This window comes from Vigna unguiculata, chromosome 11 (assembly GCF_037176805.1).
Source record: "Vigna unguiculata cultivar grain cowpea cultivar isolate G323 ecotype 2 chromosome 11, ASM3717680v1, whole genome shotgun sequence".
Lineage (NCBI taxonomy): Eukaryota > Viridiplantae > Streptophyta > Magnoliopsida > Fabales > Fabaceae > Vigna > Vigna unguiculata.
Window position 1 is genome coordinate 40,590,057 of NC_140802.1, and position 15,674 is coordinate 40,605,730.

General features: G+C 30.6%; 2 protein-coding genes and 1 pseudogene across 7 annotated transcripts; all 3 read left to right on the plus strand.

The window, feature by feature from the left end:
- The first annotated feature begins 1,609 nt into the window (after positions 1 to 1,609).
- On the plus strand, positions 1,610 to 4,031 carry LOC114169160 (serine carboxypeptidase-like). The gene is made up of 9 exons (XM_028054199.2): positions 1,610 to 1,979; positions 2,119 to 2,287; positions 2,364 to 2,483; positions 2,558 to 2,701; positions 2,813 to 2,963; positions 3,066 to 3,145; positions 3,230 to 3,494; positions 3,598 to 3,731; positions 3,810 to 4,031. Exons 1-9 carry the CDS (start codon positions 1,645 to 1,647, stop codon positions 3,897 to 3,899), a joined length of 1,488 nt encoding a protein of 495 aa, XP_027910000.1. The 5' UTR covers positions 1,610 to 1,644; the 3' UTR covers positions 3,900 to 4,031.
- Positions 4,032 to 5,519: 1,488 nt separating this feature from the next.
- LOC114170474 (serine carboxypeptidase-like) lies at positions 5,520 to 7,874 on the plus strand (annotated as a pseudogene).
- A 2,841-nt stretch (positions 7,875 to 10,715) lies between these two features.
- On the plus strand, positions 10,716 to 15,041 carry LOC114168510 (S-adenosyl-L-methionine-dependent methyltransferases superfamily protein). 6 transcript variants are annotated; one of them, XM_028053353.2, is made up of 11 exons: positions 10,769 to 10,865; positions 11,190 to 11,275; positions 11,863 to 11,945; positions 12,030 to 12,096; positions 12,641 to 12,706; positions 13,183 to 13,276; positions 13,426 to 13,536; positions 13,687 to 13,787; positions 14,116 to 14,190; positions 14,290 to 14,382; positions 14,512 to 15,041. In XM_028053353.2, exons 4-11 carry the CDS (start codon positions 12,055 to 12,057, stop codon positions 14,806 to 14,808), a joined length of 879 nt encoding a protein of 292 aa, XP_027909154.2. In that variant the 5' UTR covers positions 10,769 to 10,865; positions 11,190 to 11,275; positions 11,863 to 11,945; positions 12,030 to 12,054; the 3' UTR covers positions 14,809 to 15,041. The 6 variants fall into 6 exon arrangements, with proteins under 6 accessions (XP_027909151.2, XP_027909152.2, XP_027909154.2 ...); XM_028053355.2 differs by having other exon boundaries at positions 11,863 to 11,938; XM_028053352.2 differs by having other exon boundaries at positions 10,789 to 10,865; positions 11,185 to 11,275.
- The last annotated feature ends 633 nt before the right edge of the window (positions 15,042 to 15,674 follow it).

The window sequence follows — 15,674 nt, forward strand, 5'->3', positions numbered from 1 at the left end:
ATTTAATTAATTTGGTTTTCAAGGATTTTACTTCTCATTTAATGCATTAATGTGTTATTGATTAATATTTAATGAAAGTATATTTCTCATTTAATTAGGTCTATTGATTGCTTCCTCGGTTACTTTACAAGTTCTTTATGATCGCAATAAAAGAATACGATAAAATTTCTTAAGTTTTAAATATTTAAAAGTTATTATTATTATTATTATTATTATTATTATTATTATTAAACAGGAAAAGAGAGTGTTTCGAAGGATAAGTAAAATGAATTAATTTCAATCTTTTATCTTATTTTATTACATAATAATATTTTATATCGAAGTAATGACTTAGTGATACTTTAATTAATATGAAAAATATAGTAACGGTTAAGAATATCATGTTCTAATTAGTTGACATAACTAATCCTATTTTTGAAATGATTGAGTTGAAAAAATATAACTTTTTAAATATAGGTAAAATTGAACTTGTCTTATTATGTAAGATAATAGGTTTGAATGTAGGTTTACTTGTAATTCACTGCAGTGATTTTTTATAATTTTGTAATCATCCTTTTAATTAAATTATAAATTACTTTTAATTACGTAGGTATTTACTATTTTTATATAAATTATTTTTTTATCCAATTATATAATAAGTTACTATTTTAATTTTTACATACTTTCACCTCAACCACTAATAAACCAATCCATGTGGGACAAATTAAATTATTAAATTTATGACTTACCAAAACAAAAAACTGGGTTTTCAGTTTAACCATTGATAAGTCAACTTGTTTGGATTGAGTTAACTATACCTTAATACTTATTATAGTCGAAATTTTTTCTCTTATTATATTTAAAGTTTTATTTTAATAATACATAATTTATTTAATATTTTTTAAAATATAATTATAAATTAAAAACTTAATTAAGTGTTTAGTTCTTATTACATTCTACTATTTTCAATTAAGTTTCTATTAAAAAAATTGTATTTTATTAAGTACTCAAAAATTTTATACCTTTCATTTAAATTCACCCTATTTGAATTTGTCATCAATCGGTACTAATGGGATTGTATTAAAAAAATTCTATTCTCTTAAGTATAAAGATATTTATAATGTTTTATTGTGTGTTGTCAATTAAAATACCATAAAATCAAAGAAAAATAAAGATAGAAACCCTGATTGTCCTAATATTAAAACAAAATGTCAAATAAAGACACAAAATGATGTTTGGTAAAAGTAATTAGGATTTTGAAACTATTTTTTATTTCAAGTTCATAATATTACTGTATGAACAAACAGTCACATTTTCCTAACTAACGGAATTAAAAAATATAAACATTTTAATCATTTAATAAAATATTTTTTTAATAAAAATTTAATTAAAAATACTCAAAATCTTAAAGTTAATTAAACTGATATTTCTTTTCTGTAAGAAAATATGTAAAGGACAATAATGCAAAAAAGATGCAGCATTATTTTTAATAAAATCACTTAAAGAAAATACTCAAATTTTAGAATGATTTAAACATTAATTAATTATAAAATAATCATAAACCCGTATAGGAGTACGTATGTGTCAGTAAATGTAAAGTTTGTCTGCACAGTCTCTGCTATAAATTCATAACCATCTTCTGCTATTCCAGTATTGGGGAAGAACATGGCTTTGCCAATGGCATCAACACCAACACTTTCCAAAGTTTGTCTCACTGTTTTGTTTCTTTTCCTTTCAATTTCTTCTTCTGCAATCTCTCATGGCCTCAACCATAACCCTGCCAACGCATCATACTTACACTCAAATGCACAAAAACTCATTAGAAGCCTTAACCTATTCCCAGAGGAATCAATTAACATCATAGAAGATGATCATGCTGGTTTTGTCCCTGGCCAGATCGTCGAGAAGAAGTTCTCGTTTCTTGGTCGTTCTGGACCTCCTGTTGAAAACCTTGGTCACCATGCAGGCTACTATTCACTTCCTCATTCCAAAGCTGCAAGGTAAATATATCACATTTCATTCATTCTATATACTTGTTCATTCCAATGATTTGATTGAAATGGAAAAGTACCGAGTGGGATTAATTCAGAGTAATGTCACATGATTACAATTGCAATTTTACTTTTCTACCACATGCAGAATGTTCTACTTTTTCTTTGAATCACGAAAGAACAAGAATGATCCTGTTGTGATATGGTTGACCGGAGGACCAGGATGTGGAAGTGAATTAGCTATGTTCTACGAAAATGGTCCTTTTCATATTACCAAGAACTTGTCTCTTACATGGAATGATTATGGCTGGGATCTGGTAATAACCTTATTCAATTTACACCAAACTTCTTTTGTTATTGTATCAACAACTTGTTTTTTTCTCATTTTTGCAGGCATCAAATATTATATTTGTTGACCAACCAACTGGGACAGGTTTTAGTTACTCTTCTGACGACAGCGACATTCGACACGATGAAGCCGGCGTTAGCAATGATTTATACGATTTCTTGCAGGTGATTACATAAAAGTTCCTTGTTTTATCATGTGTATAAACAAGATCTACTTATTCATTTTACTACAATTGCAGGAGTTTTTCAAGGCGCATCGTAATTTCGTTAAGAACGACTTCTACATCTTTGGTGAATCATATGCTGGACACTACGTTCCTGCACTTGCATCTCAGATTAACCGTGCAAATAAACAAAAACGAGGAATTCATATAAACCTCAAGGTCGTACAAAATGTCTTATATACATGACTGGGAAATGTTAATGAATGAAATGAAGGTTAATTAATTGAGTTGTTGGTTTTGCTTGCACTGACTCATTCGACATAACAACAGGGTCTTGCTATCGGTAACGGGTTTACAAATCCTGCAATTCAATACGCAGCATTCCCAGATTTTGCATTACAAAGCAGAATAATTACAGAAGCTCAGTACGACGACGTGAGAAAGTTAGTCCCACTCTGTGAACGATCCATTAAAAATTGCGGTACAATACAACTTTTCCATTTGTCACTCACATTCCTTTCTACCATGGTGTTTCACTTTCTGATGTTGTTGTCTGTGTATGATTTTTTCGAAACGGATGCAGGTGAAGAGAGTTGCCCCGAAGCGTTAGATATTTGTGAAGGCATTTTCGGTCGGATAATGTTTTTTGCCGGCCACATTAATGTAAGTATATATAGCAATGATGAAAGTAGAGAAGGTATTTAAGTGTTTAGTTATCTGATTGTGGTGGTGATACACAAAGTGCAGTACTATGACATCAGAAAGAAGTGTGGTGGGGGGAATATGTGCTACAACTTCGCAAACGTGGAGATGTTGCTAAACATGGTGAAAGTGAAGAGTGGTTTAGGTGTGAAGGATGGGTTCAGGTATAACTTATGCAGTGTGAAAGTTCAAGCGGCTATGTTGCGAGACATGCTGAGAAACCTGGATGTGGGAATTCCTGGTCTTCTTGAGGATGGAATAAAGGTGCTGGTGTATGCTGGGGTAAAAGATCTGATATGCAATTGGCTTGGTGAGGCTAGTTGGTTGATTTGAAAGTTGATCTTGTTTTGAAATTGAGTTGAGATTCTGTGTTGGATATTATGGTGATGTATGAATGAATGTGATTTTGATAGGGAATTCAAGGTGGGTTGATGGCATGAAGTGGTCAGGGCAGAAGGGTTTTGGAAAATCTCCTGTTCGGATATTCATGGTTGATGGTGAACTAGCAGGTTCTCTTAGAAGCCATGGACCTCTCTCTTTCCTCAAGGTTTGTGTTTAGGGTTGGATTAATATTATTGAATTAGAGTGTTAATTTCACTTTTGGATTAATATGAGATTTCAACAGGTATATGAGGCTGGCCACTTGGTCCCTATGGATCAACCAAAAGTTTCACTTCAGATGTTCAAACGTTGGATGGGAGGGAAAATGACCTAAACAAAAAGGAGATAATTAAACATAAACCAAACACCGTGTAACAATCACAATTATTTTGGGTACAATTTGAATAAAATTATACAACTTTTCTGAATAAATATTATATGATTCACCCAGGGGCCACACCCTCTACTTTTGCTCTTGTTCTATGCTAAACATGTCGTTACAGGTTGATTGGATTTATTGAAAAGTAAAAAACATAGTACATAAATTATTTAGAGTGTTTGAGTAAATCTACTAATACAGGGAATTTAATGGCTAGAGAAGATTCTCATATAAACTACATTTCTCTCGTCGTGAATAACTAAGACCGATAATATCATTGGATGTTTGGATGATACAATGCTCAAAAAATATACAGCGGTTTGTAATCACCTGCACCAATATAATATGGAGTATTTTTATAAATAAAAACAATTACCAACAGGGGAAAATAAGCATGGCGTGATTCATTAATTATTCAAATTCTACTTAATATGCTATTTTTCCTTCTATAATAACTAATCACTCTAATATCATTCAGTTTTTTTTTTAATAATTTAAATTATGTTAGATATTAATTAACTTAAAAATATATAATAATACATTTGAAAGATACTTTATATATATATATATATATATATATTTCATATATTTAATTGAATGAGGTGGAAATCATCTTTTTCAGTGTCCATGAATAATTTGAAGATGTATTTTTTAAAAACTGTAGTTAAATAATTTTGTATGAATAAATCATGCAAAATTTTACAACAAAAAGTTTAACTTACACAAATTGCTCTCCATCAAACTTTTATTATGTATTAATTTGTAATGCATATTAATCTTAATTGTACAAACGAAAAATATCACGAAGAAATTATAAACTTAAATGAACATATAGTGACTATATATAATTAGTTCAATTTTTATAAGTTTGACAATAATAAGAAATGTATAACAAAAAAATGAATCGGTGCAAAGGATTTAAAAAAAAAAACGCAAATTGGTTTGACAATAATATAACAAAGAGATAAAAAATTAAATTTTGGCATGATAAATGGAATTATATATATTTGACACAAAAATACTCTTGAATGTATAACGATTGAATTGACAAGCAAGTTTTGGTCTTAAAGATGAGCAAATTGAAATAATATGAGGTGGAAATAAAAATTTTGATGGAGAAGGGAACTATTTGGATAAGAATTAAATAAGGTTAATGGATTAGGAATGAAATTTCACAATACAAATCATCAAAACACATGAGAATGAAAGGGAGAAGAGACCAAAATTTTGACCGTTAAGTCAACTTATAATATCATACAAAATAATTTCTATAGGGAACAAATTGATTTTTCACAACAATTTGAGAATTAAAACAATGTATGTTGTATTACACTTTGTTTGGCAAGTGAGTTTGATTTGCATAGCTATAAAAGATAACTAGGTAAGAGAAGGGTGTATTCATCTTGTAATTTATCTGCCTTGCGTAGTGCAATTGAAAATCAAATAACAGATAGGATATAAAACAAAAATCTTCTTGTGTCTCAATGTCCTCTACGTATATCCTATTTATTCTAACTTTTAGTGTATATCTTCTGCACTGGGAAAGTTTTATAAATTCAAAGTCATTGCCTTGCCTTTTTCACAAATGCAAACATGTCATTGCCATCATCACCATCCTCCAAACTCTCTCTTCTCTTCTTCTTCTTCCTTTCACTTTCCTCTTCTTTTGCTACTTCTGATCCCTCTCATGACCCTGCCCACCAGCCACAATCACATGCAGAAAAGCTCATAAGAAGCCATGATGACGATGATGGTTTTGTCCCTGGTATGATCGTGGAGAAGAAGTTCTCGTTTCTTGGTGATTCTGGGCCTTCTGTTGAAGACCTTGGTCACCATGCAGGCTATTATTCACTTCCTCATTCCAAAGCTGCAAGGTAAATAATATATCACACTTCTCTGGAATCACAAAGTGTTATGACAATGACATTTAGAATGATTGAGTAAATGTCATTTGATAAGTCAAAAGGGCTTCAGAAAAAAACTTTTTTTTTCCTTCATAATGATTCATTAAGATCGAGCTTCTTTTTCAGTTCCCATAAATATATGCATCTACTTTGTATGACATGCAGGATGTTCTTCTTTTTCTTTGAATCACGGAAAAGTACGGATGATCCTGTTGTGATATGGTTGACTGGAGGACCAGGGTGTGGAAGTGAATTAGCTTTTGTTCTACGAAAACGGTCCTTTTCATATCACCAATAACTTGTCTCTTACATGGAATGATTACGGTTGGGATCAGGTCTCACATTACTCAAGTTCCATGTTTCCTTCATAGAAACTGTTAAAACATACACCAAACTTCTTTTGTTATTGTATCAACAACTTGTTTTTTCTCATTTTTGCAGGCATCAAATATTATATTTGTTGACCAACCAACTGGGACAGGTTTCAGTTACTCTTCTGACGACAGTGACATTCGACACGATGAAGCCGGCGTTAGCAATGATTTATACGATTTCTTGCAGGTGATAATTAATTATATAAAAGTCCCTTGTTTCATAATGTATCCATAAATGATTGATTTTACTATAAATGCAGGAGTTTTTCAAGACGCATCCTGATTTCGTTAAGAATGACTTCTACATCTTTGGTGAATCATATGGTGGACACTATGTTCCTGCACTTGCATCCCGGGTTAACCAGGGAAATAAACAAAATCAAACACTTCATATAAACCTCAAGGTCTTGCACAATATATGTACATATGATATGACTGAGAAAGGTTAATGAATGAAATAACTTGTTTTTGCTGGCATTGACTCCTTGAACATAACAACAGGGTTTTGCTATCGGTAACGGGTTAACCGATCCTGCAATTCAATACCAAGCATACCCAGATTTTGCATTTGACAACAGAATAATTACACAGGCTGAGTACGACAACGTCAGCATGTTAATCCCAGACTGTGAACAAGCCACTAAAACTTGCGGTACAACTTTTCCATTTCTCACTCACTCCCATCCCTTTCTTTCTACTATGGTGTTTGACGTTGTTTGTGTATGATTCTTCAGAAACTCAGGGTGGAAACAATTGCACCGATGCGTTATATAGTTGTTATAAGATTTTCCAGCGTATCTTAAACTTTACCGACAACATTAATGTAAGTAATAATAACGAAAGAAGAGAAGGTACTTAAGTGTTTAGTTATCTGATTGTGGTGATACACAAAGTGCAGTACTACGACATCAGAAAGAAGTGTGAGGGGCCTATGTGCTACAACTTCACAAACGTGGAGAGATTGCTAAACATGCAGAAAGTGAAGAGTGCTTTAGGTGTGAGCGATGATTTGGGGTATGCCTTATGCAGTTTAGATGTTCGATTTGCGATGATGGAAGACTGGATGAAAAACCTGGAAGTGGGGATTCCTGATCTTCTCGAAGAAGGAATGAAGGTGCTGGTGTATGCTGGAGAAGAAGATCTCATATGCAATTGGCTTGGTGAGTTGTTGTTCACATATTTGGGTTGAAAATATATGTTTGAGTTGTTGATGTGTTGTTGAATATGGCAGGGAATTCAAGGTGGGTAGAAGCCATGCAGTGGTCAGGCCAAAAAGCCTTTCAAATATCTCCAACAGGGAAATTTGTGGTTGATGGTGCAGAAGCAGGTTCTCTTAATAGCTATGGACCTCTCACTTTTCTCAAGGTCTGTGTTCATTCATGGTTTTGAATTTCATAGATTCATAGATTCAAATGTCAACTATAGTTCATGTATCCATTGTTTACCCTTGTTAACAGGTGCATGGCGCAGGGCACATGGTTCCAATGGATCAACCAAAAGCTGCACTTCAGATGATGACAAGCTGGATGGGAGGAAAACTGAATGCTTCCTCTCTTCAAAGTTTTTCTCACCGGCTAAAACCAAGACCGTTGATTGTGTTCTTCATTCTCTTTCTTTATCATATAATCACCGATCAAAGCCTCAGATCTTGACCCTGTTATAGCTGCAAGAAAATTTTGCTACAAAACATCATAATAATGTCTCTCATATAATTAATACACTCACTGCAAAACCAAATGTAACATTACTAAATTACACCCTATTGTCGGGATAGAAAAAAAAAAAAGAGAGAAGAGAGAAATTACTGGATGTAATAATACAAATAAAAGATATAATGAAATGAGAAGAGAAGCTGTTTCATCAGAATAACACAAGCCAAAACCAAACATCCTCTGACATGTTCAGTGTTCACAATTACTTCGTGTACTGTACTATTCATGCATAATATATTTGGAGGTTGAAATTGTTTTTCACTTAACCTTTCTGTGAAATAACTGATCTTACGATTTGATACGATTTGAGCAATGTTCGCCATTTCTGTGATTACTTAGAAGGTTAAAATAGTTTTTAACAAAAGATAACTTTTACGTATTTAAAATAAAGAGAAAGTGAATAATAATAAGAGATAGTATTAAATAATAATAAAGAAAAAGTGTACAATCAAAATATCAATTTGGCATTGTAAATTAATGATAGAAAACTAAAATAAGATAATGTTAGATAAAAATTTAGGTATTTATAGAAAATAAATAAATGAAATGGATCGAGTTATCTTGGTTATAATAATATATATATATATATATATATATATTATTTTAAAGAAATTATTTTCTGTTAAAGTTTGGTATATTAGTTTTTTTTTTTTTCTGATTAATGTGCTTGTGAAAACAAATTATATAACACAAGACTTGAGCTTTTCCGAAGAACTGAACCGGTTAATGCGCCAAGGACTTTTTGCCATTTGCGTCTGCATCATGATTCTACCTACGCAATTGATGTTGCATTCAATAAAATGTTTTTTTCATTTTTCTCAAATTTAAACATGTCTTATTTTCTTCTATATTTTTTAGTCTAATTATTAATTTAATCATTTTCTTTATTCATTTTGATTTTCATATTATTTTTTATTCAATTCAATTCTAATCTTTTCAAATAGAATTGATGTAGTCACTTGTATTAAACTGTCATAACATCTTTTTGGAAATAACATATGTCATTATAATAAAATAATTGATTAATAATTGGATTCTTATATTTAGACTTATGAATCAATGTGATTTTTACATTTTTTAAATAGAGACATTATGGTATCGACATTAATATACTTAAGATGTGAGAATTTTTGAGTTCAAACTCTCTTCTCCTTTCCTAATCTTTTTTTTTAGAATTATATTCTCACCTATATTACTCCCTTCAAATACAAGATCATTTTTTTTTTTAAATCTAATATCATAGATTTAATATCTTCATTTTTTTTTATTACATAATCAGAGATGAATACGTGAATTTAATTGAAACTTTTGGGTTTTTTTCTAGGATTCATCCCGATAGAAAAGAAACCACATTATCTATACTATTATATAATTTCCCTCGTTGGTATATCATTTGTTTTTATTTTTTATCCTTTAAATAATTTTTTTAAAATCAAAATAATTATTTTATCATTTAAAGAACTATTTTCAAAATTGATATTTTTTATTTGATTGTTTTTTAAAATTTAACCATTTTCTAAAATTAAGATAATTATCTATAATAAAATTATAAAAAATATTTGTATTTGCTTTTATAATTATAGTTATTTACGGTTTTCACTGGTCTTTATATTAAAAATATAAAAACTTTATTAAACCTTTTTTTGGGACTAACACATGATAACTTCATAATGGGGTTAATACTTATTTAATTCGATCTATTTAACAAAATTGAGATTTGATTGACTCAAAAGATAATATTGAGACCAAAGTCGATCAAAGACTTAAATATATAGATAAAATTACTTTTGCATTTTCAATCTTTCAAAAATAAAACAAACCATACTTATACTATGAAAATTGGTTAAAATTATTCACATGGTTGAGAAATTAAATTAATTAATCAAATTATGGGCTATTTAGTAATATATATTTATTCCTAAATATAAATGGATTTCCATTTTTATGTCTACATTTATTTTTTAATTTTATCCTTTAAAAAATACTTTATAATAAAAAAAATATTTTATTAATTTTTTTCTTTAATTTATTATCATTTTTATTTGATTTTTTTAAAATTTAATATTTTTAATTAAAATAAATACAAATTATTTATAATAAAATTAAAAAAATTAAATATATTTAATTTTACAATTATAATGATAATCTATAACGATATATAATGAGATGTCATATTTTATGTCTACATTTCAATATTCCAATTTTACTCTTAATTATTATTTTTAAAATCAATTATTTTATAAATAATTTACTCTTAACCGTTATTTTAAAAATATCTTTTGTCTCTAATCGTTATTTCAAAAACTCCTTTTGTGTATATATCTTATTTTTGAAATTTTACATTTAACAACTATTTTAAAAATTAGGTATATATTTCTTATTCATCTTAACTCAAATTTATATAAAAATTAAAAAAAATACGAACACACAAACACATAGGTTATGTTTTCGCTAGTTATAATAAAAAATTCAAATCCAGGATTTTTTTCTCAAAATACATACATATATACCCTTAATTATTATTTTTAAAATAATTGTTAAATGTAAAATTTAAAAATAAAATATATATACACAAAAGTTTTTAAACTAACGATTAAAGATAATTTTTTTTAAATAACGATTAAAAAAAATTATTTATAAAATAATTAATTTTAAAAATAATAATTAAAAGTAAAATTTTAAAATATAAATAAAAAAGAGATATTCTCTTTATATATTTTATTGTTATAAATAAAAAATACTAATGTACAAAATAATAAATAAAGTGGAAAATAATATGATTTCATAGCTTAAATCTGATGAGTATATAGAGTGGCGCAACCATCAAGCCTTGGTTGATCCCAAGTTGAAGTTCTACTCTTCCTCGGTGTCTCTGTCTGCTACTATGTAGTTCCTATTCAAAGACTCTCACTTCAGCTTTCACGTTTCAAGGTTCTATCTCGTCTCAATCTCATTTTTTGTTGTTTTTTTTTTCCCTCACTTCCCCTTCATAATTTTTTTTTAAACATGATAAATATTTTGAATTGGATAAAACCCACTTAAAGTAAAGGAATTCAACTTTTTCAATGATTTCAACAAGCTAGGGTTTTGATTAGGAAAAAAATATTGTCACCTAAAAATCTATTTGGAGTCAAATTCTTTGTCATTACATACTGCGTGAGTGTTGTTACTATTGCCCCCTTCCTAGCTTATTCGTTTCTCTGCGTAGTTAATCAACCTTTTTACCGTCTTTACTTTGCCAATGATTTAGCGCAGGACCTTAAGTGGGAGATAGGTCATCTAGATTCTTTTTCGTATTAATGATTTTTCTTTGAAGGCTGTGATCTCATGGAGCCTGACAGGTATACATTCCTTCTTAATCAGTTATCTATCTATTGAAAACAAAATTAAAATTGTATATTTACACGCGAATTATAATATCTGAACCTTGGCAATAACATTAGCATACCTAATGTGTGGGCAGTTTTTGTTGTTGTTGGTATTGCCAATTCTATTTTGTGTGCAGTTATGGATCATTAGTTATGATATCTTAACCTGCTTGCTTTTGTTCAACTTGTCGTTTTAAACTAAATTCTAATGACCATGATCATGATCATGGAACCATGGAACCATGGATGTCTTTTCTAATTTAATGCTTTGAGATATGTGTGGTACCGATTACTGATTCGAGATTAACTTAGTTGGCCTTTTTTGAATATTTGTTTGTTGCTATACTGCTTCTTTCATTAAAGTGAGATTGTGAACCTTTGACTTCCTCTTGTTATACTGGCTTGCAAATTTGCAATGAATTGGTGGAATTTGTATCGAGTAACCACATTAGATTAGCTTCTATGCCCTTAGTCTCGCACCCCATCATGTTATTAAGTCGATAATTGGACATATCATATAAATTGTCAGCTTAATTAAGACCTCATTTTTTTCTGTTTAGGAAAAAACATCTACTGTGATATCTAGCTTTACATTGTTGTGCTGTTACTACAGCTGTACATACAGAACCTATAATGGTTGTTGGTAAAGATAATTGAATGATTTTTCTTTATGATTTTTGACATATTACAGTTACGTGTTTCATAATATTCAATATCGTTTTACCAGGTTAAATTCCCCAACCACATTTGAGATGCCATTGGAGGTTTTGGGCCACGAGTTGCAGTTTTGTCAGGTATTATACTGTTTTTAAAGCACGTGTTTGGAGGGTGCTTCAAGGAGGGTGTTCTTTTCTGCAAATGCCCATTGAACATTAGTTTTGTGACCTTACTAGGCATCCAAAACTTTTTTCCTTTTAGAAAACTCTGGGCTCTGTTAGTGTTAAGCAGTGAATGATATTAATCACAATGAACAATTAATTTGGTAAGATGAAGTTAGTGCATCAAGGCCACTCAATGTGGACTAGAGACTTCAACACTCTGTTTTATTTGTAAGTATTCCCAAAATATTTGGAAGAAAAAAAAAACCACTAGTTAGAATTAGGGCATATGCAGTAGAAATGAGACCTGCATTGTAAATTTTTGAAATGATGACTGACTAAAGTGACATGTGCCTACAAATTATTACATGTTATTTACTGAGATCTTCTCTTGTTGTTCTGCTTGTAGAGTGTAGACGTCAACTACTGATTTTGTTGAAATTGATCATATATTTGAAATGTTTGCTGTTTTTTTTTTGCGAATGTTTCTACTCTGACAATTCAATCTTTTCTTTTATAGGATCCCAATTCCAAGCACTTGGGGACTACAGTATGGGATGCATCACTTGTGTTTGCTAAGTTTCTTGTAAGTTATGTGTGCATCTCACATGTTCTGGAATGTCCTTTTAGCCTTTTCATAAATGAAAAAAATTATTAGATCCTTACTGTATTTTTTTTCTAACTTTTGAAATTAGCTCATTCATTCAATATTCTTTAGGTTCTCAATTATTAAAGCATATATGATGTGCACCCTGTAATTTGCTATGTACATGAAAAACTAGCGGTGCAGACTTGACGGATAAGCCTTGGACTTGAACTTATTCTTGAAACTGCGCATGAATAAAATTTTACGTGAATGCATATAAATCACCCTTTTTGGTATAGCTCTTTGCTTTTAAAATGTAAGGGGAAGTTTGGAAGAGGAAAGTTAGTGACATGATCTTAAGTTTACATTAGATCCTTTGACAGTGAACTAGGTCATGAAGCTCTTTAAATATTGATTTTAGTTTCCATTACCTAGTAATAGAGTAATATGACTATATTACCTTTATATTATTTCAGGAACGGAATTGCAGAAGGGGGAGATTTTCCCCAGCTAAACTTAAAGGAAAACGTGTAATTGAACTAGGAGCTGGCTGTGGTGTTTCTGGTTTTGGTGAGTTTTAAAATTGTTGTTAAAAATCTGTCCATTGAATCAATGTACTTTGCTATATTCACTCCTTTTTGAAACTGGTCTACTTTTACCCTATTTTCAGTACTTAGGTTTGGGGGTGATGCCTAGTCTGATATGCAGTTCCATTGCAGGCATGGCTTTGCTGGGGTGTGATGTTATAGTGACAGACCAAAAAGAGGTTTTGCCATTGTTGGAGAGAAACGTTGAGCGTAATATTTCAAGGGTCATGCAAAAGAATCCTGGTTTGATTTGATACTTTTGAACCATCCTCATTGCCATTTGCTTTATGTATTTATTTATTTTAAATTCTTTATATCTTGTTGTACTTGTCTCTGGTTATTCTGTCTGCGGATTTAAAGATAGTATTTGACTTGGAAATCAATTGTTTTTAGAGACATTTGGTTCAATCAAGGTCGCTGAACTTCAGTGGGGAGACGAGAGTCACATTAAGGCTGTGGGTCCTCCATTTGACTACATTATTGGTACTGATGTTGTAAGTGTATATCCTTTCTGCTAGCAATGTGGAAGTGAATATCCCTTAAAAGCTAACTCATTAACAATATCCCAAATTAATTCCTAAAATTACAATCTCTAATCAATTTACTTCTTAAAATTACAAAAATGTGATTTTAATCCCTGATATTTGTTAACATTGGTCATCTTAACCGTTACTCAATTTAATCCTAGAAGTTTTACAAATATCATTTTAAGTAATAAATTTATATTAGTTGTAATTTCAAGGATTAAATTGACTAGTGCCACTGGAAACTAATTTGGTATGTATAGTAATCACAAGTTTGATTTGGTGTATTTCTTTGAAGGTTTATGTAGAGCATCTATTGGAACCTCTATTACAGACAATACTTGCTTTATCTGGACCTAGGACTACAATTGTGGTTTGTTTTTCTACTCCGCTATTAAAATATGCACATATTTCTTACAGTAACTTGTATAATTCACTTGTTTATTATTTTGTTTTGAATTTGTTCATGAAGTTGGGGTATGAAATCCGCTCTACAAGTGTCCATGAGAAGATGCTTCAGATGTGGAAAAGAAACTTCGACGTGAAGACTGTGTCGAAGTCCAAGGTAAGCTATATGTTCCAATGAGTTACGTTTATCGCTGTATATATGTCTTGAATTAGCTATACTATTTTCAGTCAAAGTTAACGAATAGGTGAGTTTGGTTAACTAGTTCCGAAGCTTCAATTTGTGCAGATGGATGAGACATTTCAACATCCAAGTATTCAACTCTTCATCATGGGATTCAAACATTCAGCAGAGTGCACAGAAAACTCTGGTGAGGCCACTGTTGAAAAAGTTGATGTGGAAACTGTTGTGGAGGATAAAAGCAGTGAGGGAAATGTTGTAGTAGAAGAAGGATCTGGTCTCGTTGAAGAAAATGTTGATGACCAAAATAAGCCTATTTCGCAAAATGCAAAGCTCAGTGAGTGGGAAGCAAGAAGGTATGGAGCTATGGCTGCAAGGATTTTGCGAGATGTAAAAATATCCTGATTTTGAGAGTTGCTCTGGGAAATTTAGTCGTGGCAAAAATATTATGATAGTCGTAGCAATGCTTGAACTTTATGTTTGGTATTTTTTTTTTAAATATGATCCATGTATTTTAGTTGTTAATTTTGGTTCCTTTGTTTACTTAATGTTCAATATTTAATACTGTCATCACACTGTAACATTATTCATATGAAGTACTACGTAGAAAAAAACAAACTAGCATTTCAAAGTCCTAATTTATTTTTGTCATGTATTCACACAAGCCCAATTTGTGAGAGAATCTGTGATTAGATCCATACAAACTATGCTTTTGACATGGAAACCTCAAGTACAAATTTGCTTTAGCTATGATCTAATCAACGTGAAAGTTCTTTTAAATTACTTTCTGAATGACACAGCAGAGGAGACACTGTATGGTGGAGACGGTGTCCCCACTAAATAGCTTTGTGATGCAACATAAAGAGAGAAAAAGTTCAAACAATTATAATCGAATATAAATGATTAGGATATGTTAGTCTTTAAAAAAGTTGAACAATCTATCAGAGCTCCGTGATTTAATTTATCTTTGGATCAAAATACGGTAATCAGAAAATATTTGCCTGGTACATTTTGCTTTTGCAAAACTTCTACCAGCTGATTCCGTAGGTTTCGTTTGGAAGGAGCTAGTTTCTTGCTTTTCTCCACAGCATCCAAAAGATAAAACATGTATTAGGTCACGTCGCGTAAAATTAATTAACGAGTATGCAAGTACAAGTACTTAAAAGATTATCTGATACCATACTTTTGTAGTGTAAAGAAAAAGAAAGGAAGCAGGACAAAATAGTGAGTATCAACCAATTATAACTTTATCAGTGTTAAGAAATATTATC